This window comes from Ascaphus truei, chromosome 3 (assembly GCF_040206685.1).
Source record: "Ascaphus truei isolate aAscTru1 chromosome 3, aAscTru1.hap1, whole genome shotgun sequence".
NCBI classification, from domain to species: Eukaryota; Metazoa; Chordata; class Amphibia; order Anura; family Ascaphidae; genus Ascaphus; species Ascaphus truei.
The window spans coordinates 370929780-370943036 of NC_134485.1; the positions used below are offsets into that span (position 1 = coordinate 370929780).

At 39.0% G+C, this 13257-nt stretch overlaps 1 protein-coding gene across 3 annotated transcripts in view; it reads right to left on the reverse strand.

The window, feature by feature from the left end:
- PAN3 (poly(A) specific ribonuclease subunit PAN3) overlaps positions 1-13257 on the reverse strand; it is an 84516-nt gene that overhangs the window by 16813 nt on the left and 54446 nt on the right. For 2 of the 3 annotated variants that reach the window (XM_075592187.1, XM_075592189.1), the window contains exons 6-11: positions 11562-11809; positions 7367-7471; positions 6877-6934; positions 4878-5039; positions 3497-3613; positions 2204-2305 (exon numbers count right to left, since the gene is read on the reverse strand). In XM_075592187.1, the coding sequence (XP_075448302.1) occupies positions 2204-2305; positions 3497-3613; positions 4878-5039; positions 6877-6934; positions 7367-7471; positions 11562-11809 (792 nt within the window). The remainder of the gene's footprint in view (positions 1-2203; positions 2306-3496; positions 3614-4877; positions 5040-6876; positions 6935-7366; positions 7472-11561; positions 11810-13257) is intronic. The other variant, XM_075592188.1, reaches the window with a different exon arrangement.

The window sequence follows — 13257 nt, forward strand, 5'->3', positions numbered from 1 at the left end:
AGATACATAAGGCCTTAGTAATGGGGGAGATCTTTGTGGTGTTTATTTTGACTTTTTACTGCTTCCTACTAAATCTTGATCGCTAGTGAAAAGGCTCGATTTGTCTCAGTTTTGTACACGGCTACAGAAATGTAATGACAGGGCTGAGAGGTGGTTGAAAGAATCTGTCAGCAGAAGAAATCTAAAATGTTACCCGGTTTCAGAAATTGTTATACAGAAATTAAAAAAAAAAAAGAGAATTACAATTGGTGAGTCAGAGCCACTTCATTTAAGATAGAAACACCAGGAGTCACATTAAGTGGGTTTTTGTCCGAACACGGAGATATGGGCATTGAGGAAGTACTGTAAGGAAAAAAGTGCATGCAGAAACTTGAATTTTAAGACGTGTGCGACTTCTTAGAGAAGTGAGACTTATATATATATAAGAAAAAAGATACCCTCTAAAAAGCACTCAGACAAGTATGTGCAAAATAGTTATGGTAATTTATTAGATCAAAAAATAATGAAAAAACAAACAGCTGACTGGAGAGACAGCCTGACTAATTTAGACAAATAATCATATTGATACACTCAAAATAACAAAAATGCAATATTGTAAACCCAGCATGAATAATACAGTATCATAGAATAATAGATCACTTATGGGAACAAAATTCCTGCAGTGAAAAAAGACCGGACGGTCATAATGAATGATACTAAGCTGAAGGTAATTGGATATCAGACCTAAAAGGAAACATATACAATTATACTAAATAAATAACAGATATGATATACCAGAATACAGGATATTAGATGATAAAAAACCTGTAAGCCTAATACCAGAGACACAATGTAAATCAATAAAGAAGCATATATATTAAGTACTTCAGTGACCCAAATACATATGTCATATTAATGGGAAAAATTGAGGAAGATACTCAGCTCCTTGGTGGAATGATACTGCAGTCTCAGGTAAGCATAGTCCACAAAAAATGTTTCCATGGAAAAAACAAAAATAATTGTCCCAATAGAGTGTAAGCAGGCAGGGTCAGCAGCAGCAACAGTTAAAAAATTCCCACTAACGCGTTTCGCCCGCTAAGGCTTCTTCACAAGTGGAGAAGCCTTAGCGGGCGAAACGCGTTAGTGGGAATTTTTTAACTGCTGCTGCTGCTGACCCTGCCTGCTTACACTCTATTGGGACAATTATTTTTGTTTTTTCCATGGAAACATTTTGTTTATATATTTACTTTTTCCTCTAGCACCGCCTAGCAGCTAATGTGTTTGCTGTGATTTCTTTTTCAGATATATTTTTCTGGTTAAGTTAGGTTTAGACATTGCATTCACTTATTGGAAGTTGATGCGGTATTCACTTTCTGTGAATGTTATATACATATATATATTATATATATATATTTAAAAAAATCTTAAGTAAATCGAACCGTCGTGAAAACTAAAAACAGGAGCATAAACAAAAAATGATTTCACTGCAAACATAAAAAAGTGTTTAACGTAAATGTTCACTTTCAGCTGAATTGTGTGTCTAAAAAGAATCAAGCTTACTTCTACAGAGAACAGAGCACTACAAAACCTTGATGCACTGTCAGTTACTTTGAGTAGGTAAATGGGAGATTAAATTGGTTTAAGTTTATGATAAAGTCCTCTACAAGGCCTAATAGAGAAAATCCCCAAACCGCTCAAATGCCAACAAACACCTCTTTTTGATCATTACCAAGTGTCAAGTGGTAGACAAGTTCAAGGCTCAAGGACTACCACAATATAATATATAACCTAAGCAAGTTGTCAGTGATAATTAATAGGTTAAGTACGTTAGAGCAATGGTTCTCAGTCTTCTTTTAAGCAGGGGCATCCCTGGGGGATTTTTTTAAATCTCAGGGCGCCCTTGCCCAGACTTCACCCTCCACATTCAGCCCCCGCACCCACCCCCTTTCTCACATAGCACACTCATGAACTTTCTCTGACACACTCACATCTCATACGCCATACACTCAAACCCCTCTTATGGAAGCAAGCACCACTCGCCTCCCCTTCTCTTATACAAAACACAAAGCCCTCTCTTGCATCCTCCTCCCCACATAGAGACCTCCCCCCCCCCACATAAAATCATCACACCTTTCCCTCCCAAATTACAATAAACATAAACTAGGTCTACAACTGCTGCATTGTAACAGGAAAACAAAACGGTAAAATTCTTTCTGCGTCTTACCCCACTTTCTTTTAGTGAAATAGGCATCAGCACTTGGGTCATTAAAATGTCGGCTCATCATGGTCTCGCCTCCAGCGTGAAAATCGTATGCAAACACAAGGGCTTCAATAAAAACAAATCACAAGTCAACTACAGGTATGTATACATTTATATAGATATACATTATAACGCGGTACTCGGAGTCCACATAATGAGACCGTGTAATAAACGGGATCGCATTAATGGCCGCCACGCGAGGACTTATCCGGCATCTGCAGCTCTCTCCCTGCTTCATCAGGCTGTGTCCACGTGCACTGCGCACGTCTCCAAGGTTTTTAAAAAAAAATAACATTCAATGCTTTATTGCGGACGGACGGACGGACGCACACACTAATCATTTTAGCATACCATGCAGGAATCAAACCCATGACCCTTCATACACCAATAGGGATTCTCTACAACTGCACCATAGGATTGGTGCGATTCCTGCATGGTATGGTATAATTTATAAATTATTATTTTAAAGAATAATTTATAAATTAAATAAAATAATAATTTTACCAGGGAGAGAGGAGGGGTAAGATGCCAGGTAAGTCCTCGGCGGCGGCCATTTCGCAAAAAAAAAAAAAAAAAAAAAAACCCGTGGAGATGTTTTTATATCGGGAGTCACACTCAGACTGCGTTATAAGCGATCCGCGTTGTAGCAGATCGCGCTATAACGGGGTTGAGCTGTACATAATATTTATATGCTATGTATACCCTACTATTCTCTCAAAGTTCTACCTACAGACCACTTACACTGTAAACTCTTCATGTCACGTACATATTTTCCTAATGTTTATTTTTATGTTTGAATCACTTATTCCCATTATGTCTCATATTATTATGTTGCGTCTATTACTGCTGTAACGCACTCTGCAAATGGATGGTGCTACACAAATAAAATATATACATATTTGTGTTCGTTATAAATATTTCCAAATCAAGTTGATCATTTTATTAATCTAGTTAAATGGGGCGCATGCCTAAAAACTCTAAATACACAAGAACAAAGACACTGCCACACCCTCTACCGTTCACAAGCAAAGCGGATGAGTGGCACATTATATGTAGGGACAGCAGTAGTCTGTTTATGTGGGTGTCAGAGATGTGACTAATAGCAGGAGGAGATCATAATTAAAAAAATATATATATAAGAGAAGAGGAGAGAACAGTTTCCTTGATACATTTTCAACAAAAAAGCTTGGTGCAAAGTACATACATACATACATATATATAATCCAACAACAATTATATATATTGCACATAACTTACAATGTTCTCCAAATGCTTTGGTGGTAAATACTTCTCGTAAGGTAACAATATTTGAGTGCTGAACTTTTTTCCACATGTCAACTAACACCATGCACTTTGTGTTTACAAGGCGAAAACCTGCCAGTACAAGAATAACTAGTTGGTCAGAACTCTGATTATTCAACGTTTAAAACATTATGCATGCAAAGATACAAGACATTAAAAAAAACAAAAAAACAGGTTTGTTAGTATTTAGCAGACTATCCGCCCATTAAAAGATGGGTTGATTTCTCATTTAGTTTTGTATGCAGCCATAAAATTAACATGCTTAAGCTTCGGGAATAAGAGTCATACTGATCTGCCTCTGAACAAGGAATTCATGTACACATGAAAATTACTATGCAGACGTATACATTATTTATTATGAGCACTTGCTACCACATGCTAAAGCTTCATTTAACCAAGGTGACTTCCCATTGGTGTTCTCTAACCTTCCCAAACACCGGTAAATCATTATTTACAGTATAACCCTCTGAGGTTTATATATATATATATATATATATTATATATATATATATATATATATATATATATATATATATATATATATATATATATATATATATATATATATATATATTTTTTTTTTTTTAAAAAAGCACTTTATTAATATCTGGCAGTATACAAACATATTTTCTTTTTTCTCTGCCATAATACAGAAGAAGTTTGCCACCTTTTTTTTTAAAAAAGCACTTTATTAATATCTGGCAGTATACAAACATATTTTCTTTTTTCTCTGCCATAATACAGAAGAAGTTTGCCACCCGTTCGCACATTACATACATATTTGTTTCTTCTTTGAAGGACAAGCAAGTTTATGAATCAGGAACTCTTTTAATAGGAATAGAAGGATTATATTGATTCTATTCTATCCTTCGATAAGAATAAACACCCAATTTAAGGAGAGCATTATTCCGCCTTCGTTATTGCGTAATTCATTACAACCAATGTAAAGCCTAAACTTTCCTTATTGGTATACAGAGTAAGTAACATAAACAATCAGATTTTAGATTACCCATTTGTTAACGTAGCAAACCTGTGTAGTGTAACTGTAAATTTCTTTAAAAACGGAGAATGAGAACAACTTTTGCTCTTCGGAAGTTTAAAAATAATGAAAACTTGTTGGCCACGATTACTGCAATATAGAAGTGGTCATTAAAATTGCAAAAAAAAGATCAGATTTCAGTCACTGATGATATAGATATAATCGATATCTGATATCGATCTATAGATATAAACACACACACACCAAATTTCAAGCACATTGACCCGAGGAAAACAAATACTGCAACTCTGTTTAGTCATAATAAACAACATAGTATACAATGGGAACCTCTCTCACCATGTATCCTTCGCAGACAGTATGACAGGTCATCTTTGCTATTTATAGCTTTGTAGCACGACGTAATGTATCCAAAGTTGCTGGATTTTTGGATCCGGTTGGGAGGTGGCAGTGGTTCCAGAGGGAAGAGACTGTGGTAGCTATCAACTTCTGCAGGTACTGCTATCATGTTCAGGAGGCACAAGTAATGACACATCCAATCAGAACAAATGCAAAACAATTTATATTCATCATATTTTGCATTTTTTAACCCAAAATTTACCTAGTCAGCAGCAACTATTTCAAGGACAATTTTCTTTCTTTTCAAACTATTTTATAAGTGGAGTATGCGTCGTTATTTTGCAAAAATTTTAAAACATTTTTCTAAAGAACAAATCCCACATAAGATTAAATTTGTTTTCTTTTTATACATAATTGAAACAAAGGTATCTACTCCTCCAATACTGAACCTCACTATTATCAGTAGCAGGGCTGACTCCTGTAGAAACAAAATGGCCACCAAATCTCACGTGAGCTGTGGGTTGATCGGAAGTGGCAACGTCATCGGTTGCAGCTTCCTATTGGTTGATGCCAGTGGCCATGTTGGATTTTCTATAAGGCGCAATGGAACCTTCAGTTGTAATTATCTCAGTAATCGGGCGTCCCCGACTCTGAAAATAGCAAGCTTCAGCACCAGTGGACACCCTGCTTCTAATTATGTAAAAAATTAAATGTTAATATTTTCAGGATTTCTGCTTTAAGAGTCAGAATAATTTCACAAAATGCTTAATTGTTATGCTATAGTCTGTATTAACTGCTCTCAATCTTATTTCTGTGTATAGACCAAAAATAAATATCATGGTCTACAGCAAAACTAGACTAAAATCAGAACTTGTAAAATTTTAACACAAAAATAGGTATAACTGTAGTTCCTCTATTCGTGCTGAATAGAACTACTTCCAAGCAATTCCTATAGAAGTCCCCTAACCCAGGGGTGCGCAAACTGGGGGGCACACCCTCAGGTGGGGCGTGGCAGTTATAGAGGCACTGCGATCTTCCCCAAGGCATTTAAATTAAATGCGAGGCCTCTACAACACACTTATCTTACCTTCCAGCGACGCGTTGTCATGGTAATCCCGTTGTCAAATGGCGCCGTGGGCCACGTGACATCACGTTACCATGGCAACGTGACGTCACATGACCCCGTGCATCATTTGACGCCAAGGCCGAGCAGGGAGGGGCGCTCGAGCGGCAGAGGACAGCCGGCAGGGGTGCGCACGGAGAAAAAAAAGTTTGCGCACCCCTGCCCTAACCTATGCAATTCACCACAAGCAAGTAAAACTTTGATTAATAGGCACAGATGGTCTTACTGGACCTAAATGCTATATAGTGCACCTGTTAAAAAGGTACAATCGGAGGGTATGCTAATATGCTGTACAAACATATTGCAAGACATGTATATGGGCATAAAAAATAAATACCTGTAGGAGTAAGAGCTTTTGAAAGCAAGGTTACTACAATGTCATAAAAAATCAAACAGTGAACACAAAATACAACCCAATAGAGGTCGCGTGAACACATGTATAGGCATTTTACAACGCCTGGGACGTTCTAAATGAACCTCATGCATATTGGTACATGTGGCGCTTCCGTATGCCTTGTGTAGAACAGCTCAAGGCAATGTGCAGTGCGATCTCGGAGATCAGAGTGGTGACGGAGAGCCCGAGGGGGTGTAAACATGTGGTACCTTTCTCACGCGTGTGTGTGTGTGTGTGTGTACACACAGAAATATAGGAAAGTAGGAACCAGCACTCTCGATATTGAAATGTCAAATCAAAATAAATATTTTAAAAACTGCACAAATTGCATTACAAACATACCAAATTCTGTAGCATTTTATTTGTACATATCCCCAGACAGATGTGCCTTGGAGATGTATATGCTCATGTAACATTTATTTTTACGTGGGGAAAGAAAGCACAATAATATCAGAGAGAGAAACCTGTCTCAAGTTACTTACCTGGCATGTCGGCTTGATCAATCTGAGCCATTGTTATTAAATGTCTGTTTATCAACTCCTATCAAAATAGCAAAAAAAAAAAGGAAAGAATGCCGTTTTATGATTGATACACAACACTTAATGAAAAGGCTGTAAAGAGATTTCAATTTGCAATAGAAGTATGTTTTCATTTTTTATATATAACCCAATCTTCTTACACAAACCAATTAATCAGAAAAAGAATTGTCTAATTTGCACTGGAATGCCAAACCCAACTGTCCACCCAAATACATGATAAAGTGCATTATTCATATTTCAAAGGAAGCAAAAGAAAATAATTCTACTCAAAAAATACTTTTACTTCCATAGGTTTGAATTAGTCGATATACTACCAAGTTTATTTATTCATCCTATTAAGTGCTGGTGGGGCCTGCGATACACCGCAAATAAAGGACATGTATTCCAGCATCCAAGGGTCAATTTCTTCTAGTATGTAATTTCCAGAACATACCTGCCTGAGTTCATCGGCCATGAAGAAAGAAGGTGCATTAGCTTTTGGCTGCATGTAAGTAACATGAGGTGCTGTTGGAGGGTAAATGTGATAGTTTGGGAATACCTTTGAGAAGAAAAAAAGCAACACAACCAAAAATTAACTCAAATCGCTTCATCTGGTATAAATATTTACAGACATCGAAAAGGTCTTATTGGGACATACAGTAGTCGAAACAAGCCGAGTGGACTTGATAATTTGTAGTTTATTGGTTGTCTAATGTTTAAGAGGTCTTTCTACAAAACTTATATTGGTATTTTATTTATTATGTCGATTAATAGGTGAATATTCTATGAACCCAGAGACCTAATTGCATCCGAGGTTTCAAAACAAAAACTGGAGAACTAGGTGGACAAAATAGTTCGTACGTGCGATTCATTTCAATGACACTTGCAGTGGTATACTTAAGTTCATATCTGATTATGCAAAAACATTAGGACATCTAATACAGTAACGCCCTTAACCTTCCTCCAAATGTGATATTACCAACTATCTGCATCTATGCAGCCCCCTTTTTTTCTTTTATGTACCCTTTCCCCATAATCTTTGAAAACTACTCAATAAAAAGTTAAAGTAATAAAATAAAAATAAAAAAGTGCAGCACTGCTGCCAATGTAAGGCTACGATTATAGCGCCGGCGACTTCAGGTTGTGGCCGCTGGAAAAAATCAAATGGAGATGACTTTCAGCGATCGCGACCAAGCCAACGCTCCTTCTCTTCGTACTTACTAAAAGCGCACGCGACGGCAGCAATGCATTCGTTTTGACGCAACGTCACTGTCACAATAAGCGCAGCCTAAGACACCACAACGATGTTAGGACACTATTTGCAGCCCGCTGCAACATATGCTATATTTATAATGTCTTTCGATAACCTTCTGGATAATAGTTTATTAATACAAGCGATTCCCATTTTGCATAACCAACATCTCTTCTCATTCAATGCATATTACAGCTCTGAACATATGAAGTACAATGTATACATATAGTTTCTGTTTTTTAAAAGACCTTGTAATGGAACGGACACACAAGCAACTACAGTTGTCAAACACTTATTTATCATTGTAAATAAAACAAGTACACCACCTTCCAAATAATTATGAGCTCTTTATATTATCTAAGATTCTGCACTGGATAACGCTTTTAATTAATAATTTAACTTAATTGGGTAGCAAGCGAAGAAATGTAGCTGACTTTTTTGGGAGCGTCATCACAAATAATATGTATGACTGAGCCACTAATTGAGCCTGCTGTGCTGAAGTAGGGATATCCTGAAAACCTGGCCTGTTTGCGGCCCTCAAGGACTGGAGTTGGACAGGCCTGCCTTAGCGGATAGCTGCTAAGATAATGAGCTGCTTACATTTTATTTTTATTCATAGTGTGCATGAGCAGGGGGTCTCCCGAGTTGAACAAAGTTGATTACAGTGATATAGACCTTCTCCCCCCAGCTGTGGGAACTTTTGCCGGTATCCCTGTCGCGTCACTTCTGATTTTCGGCTTACAGGCTTGGACGCGTCTGTGAGTGCTCCTACAACCTCAAACACTCCCACTCAACACATTTTGCCACAGGATTGGCTTCCTCAGGAGTATATACTGACGAAGCAATCCTGTGGTGAAACGTGTTGAGTAGGAGTGTTTGAGGTTGTAGAAGCACTCAGACGCGTCCAAGCCAAAAACCCGGAAGTGACGCCCGACCGGACTGGAAGCGACGCAGGTCACAGGGATACCGGCAAATGCTCCCACAGCTGGGGGAGGTGGTCTAAAAGCGGCGTTGCAGAACGATTGGAGGCGGTGAGAAGATTGGTCACTCACGATGTCCATAAATATTGTGAATTGCTTTAACTGACCGTACAAAGTGCGAGTACAGTTCTAATATATTTTTAATACATAAATATCATTTTCTATTGATCTGCACTATGTTCCGTTATTTCTTCTACTTTCAGGAGCATCTCTTCTGAAAGTGTACTACTCCTAACATTGCCACAGTTTTGGCATTGTGCATTACATTTATTTACATTGTAAGTAGGCACAGCATATGAGCCAAGACAGCAGCATTTTTTCACAATTGATCAAAACACCTGCATTTAGATGTTTCTTATTGTTTCTCCTTTGCTGAATATCTCCCATGCTCTCCCTGGAATTTGAAGAACTATTTACTGTACGCCATGATTCTATAAACAGACATTTGCGTCAAAGTTTATTAATTAATCACACACAGACACACCTTATTCATTAAGTTTGCAGGCTTGAGATTTCTGAAAACTTGGGAACACACACACACACTAAACAGCGGCCGTTTGCCGCGAATATCACTGGTGAGTGGTTGCTGTTTAGCCTGTGCTTTTTTGTTCACAGCGTTGGGGGTGGGGGAGAAGATATAAAGGGTTTTTTAACTTCACTGTGTCTGTCGTGAGCAAGGCTCCATTGTACGACAAAACATCGTAAAGTTTAAATGTTTTTTTCTTTTTATCACAAGACTTGGTGTGCCTGCTTCCTATCTACTTGTACTTTTCTTCACAGTATGCACAACCAGACAGCTAAGGATTCTTTCAGTCGAGTGCCACTACATCGACATATCTATAATAAAAGAGCCAGTGTGTTTGTCAGAACCATAGCTCTAAGACCATGACACTTTGCATGCAAACCAAGGGGATCATAGGGATGTGCACCTGTGGGTTATTTATTGTGGGATTTCTTTATTCTAATGCTTTTAACTGCTTCGCCTTGGATTGGTTATTCCATCTCCCCGAGGCCACCAATCGGCCCATTTCTCAGTGCGATGCCGCTGAGGGCCCGTTGCTTTACCGGGAGGTATGTGACTGGTTCCAGTGCGGAGCTGGTGGCCCACACTGACATTCCTTATGAGGGGAAGAGCGTAGGCCATGGGGGTATGGGAGTTAGAGAGGGAGGGGGGGGGGGTAAGAGAGAGAAGAGTGACAGGGGGAAGAAGAGTGAGGGAGAGGTGGAGAGAAATACATGGGAGGAGTTTAGAGGATGGGGGTGGAGGGGAGTATGAGGTTGAGGTGTAAGATAGGGAGGGGGAGAAGTGGAGGTGTAAGAGAGGAAGGTCACTGATGGAGTGCGAGTGTCACTGAGGGAAAGATCACTGAGGGAGTGTGTCAATGAAAAGGGTGGATGTCACTATAATTTATGGTGGTTGTCTCAGTGACTGCAGGTTGCGGTGCAGCCTCACCAAGGTGGTATTATTGATTAGGTTAAAGGCGGCCCCATTATCCATTGAGTCACAGTTTCACGTCTGCAATAGAAGAGAGGACTCCAGAGTATTGCAGAACACACACACGCCTATATTTGGCTGGTAGGGGATAGGACAACCTATCCGTTCATTTCCCCTGAAGTGGGAGGAGTCCTACGAAACACATAGGCTGAACGAGGCAAGTGTGGCTGAGCCTCATCAAGTCGACGGAGGTCAGATGTCTGACGTCATCATCCCCTGACTCCGAGCTGCAACTGGAGTGCAATCCAGACGATGAGAACGCTGGGCAACACCTCTGCAGCAGGAGCTCTAACCCAACACAGAGGCAGGAGGGACCTTTATGCCCTCCAATGCAATCTTAACTCAGCAAAATTGTGAGTGTGCATTTTACAATTGTGTTTTGTTCAAAGTAATATCTGACTATATTATACCATGGGAGGTGTCTTGCGCTCTTACCTTCTAGACACAGCCACTACGTGACAACGAGACCACTGACTGAAGCAGCAGTCCTGTGTCATCCACACTTACCTCTACCAACATTAAACTATCTTTTGGATTCAGTCTAAAAATACTGTACAATTTTATTTTTATGATTCTTGAAGTTTTCCTTTTTTTTATGGTAACCGTTGCTTTTTAATTTCACTAATACTTTTATTGACTATTATTTTGACTGACTAATCCACTTTTGTTCTGGTAGCGTGTTCTGCACGCACACACGCACACACGCACGCACGCACAAAAAATGTAGAGGACTCCAATGGAAAAAATTATGCATTTTCTCCAACAAATTATATAGATATTGATTTTGGTTGACATTAAAAAGAAGTAATATGCCAGTTACATAATAGCTTTTTGTAATTCAGCATAGGAAATGTTTATCATGAACATATTTCCCTCAAAATAAAAATCTGTGTTGCCGTAGATCGTATACTAGAGTACATACCATTCCTGTGACAGGTGCTGGGGCCGAGTCTGTGAAGAAATACGTTGTTCCACCTACAGTTTCCTTCTGTATGACCTGTGATGCAGATGGAGGCTGGGAAACAGAATTTGTGACAGGCGTTGAGGTACTAGCAGGCACCATGTAAGTTGCTGGGTTTGGAGTATGACTCCGTCTTCGAGGAGCAGGAGACGTGTGGGGTGTAATTTTAGGGGAGTGAAGTGGGGAAGACCCAGCAGATAGCGACATCCCTAAAGGGGAAAAAAGCACTTTACATACAGGGCAAGCTTTGGTTACATATACGCAGCCACTGGTTCATTTGTCTTACAACTTGTTTGAGGATATTATATTTCAATAGCTAAATAAAGTTGCCATGATGCAATAAGTGCCTTTGGTGTTATATATATATATATTTATATTTATATTTATTTATCTATCAACATAAGTGAAAATTCAAGTTAATTCATTATACAGGATGGGAACCGGTTGGTCCTCCGGAGCTGAACCTGGTTATTCTCAGATACAGGAACTCCCTGGTTCCTGAGAAACTCACTGGTCAAGTTGCCTGTGTTCTTGCTCCGTCTGCGGGAGGCCAAATTTTGCAGGTCCTGCATGCCAATAAGAAGCTGCAATGTCATTTATTGCAGCTTACTATTGGACAGCAATTTAAATCCCCAGCCGATTAATGTCTCAGGAACAAGGGGGGTCCCTAGAGCTGAAAGGAACAGTTTAGCAGTGAAACCCCCAGCCCCCATCCTGCACAATTAAAATATACAGTATACATCATTCTGGCAGCGCAGCTGCTTTAAGCAATATGAAAAAACAAACAAAAAAAAACAAAAAACATGTGAATTGTATTGAAGACTTAAATTAAAGAATCATTCCTGATATAACACTTACCTAAATAATACTGTGTATTTATGTACACCAATGTTATTCTATTAACTTACATGTATAGGGTTTACACCAGTGGTGGCAAACTACAGTTGAAGGGCCACCAGCAGGTCCGGTTTTATAGATATCCCTGCTTCAGCACAGGTAGCACACAGTCTTTGACTGAGCCACCTGTGCTGAAGCAGGGATATCCTTAAAACCTGACCGGGTGGTGGCCCTTGAGGACTGGAGATCCTGGTTTACACAATTGCGCAAAGGGTAGAATTCCCCCCCTCGCCACCAAGTTGAGTTATGGAGCAGAGGAGGTAGGAACTGAATTCAGAAATCTGTAAATGGGACCAGGAAACCTTTGCCCCGAGGTGGTCTCAACTCAAAGTTACCGATTTAAGTAGTACATGTATGTACAGTATGTACACATGTATATGTACACATGACAGTATATGTACACACATACATATATACATAGTCAGTTAAAACATTTAAAAATATAAAATAATGTGTATAATTAAAAGTTCCATAAAAATAAAGAAACCTAATATCTGGGGTCTCATTTGAGACCTGCTGCAGTCAGGATTCAACCCATGATAAATCACGTGCACTTTTTCAAACAAACTTTGACAAATGTTCATGAGAAGCAAAGCTGACATTTTCCATACTGTAAGTGGTAGTGAAGAGGAAAGTATGTTTAGTATGTGTGGTGCCTATATTTAAAAGGGGAGCTAGATTACAACCGGGGAATTACAGACCTGTAAGCCTGACTTCAATAGTGGGGAAACTACTTGAAGGTTTAATACGGGATAATATT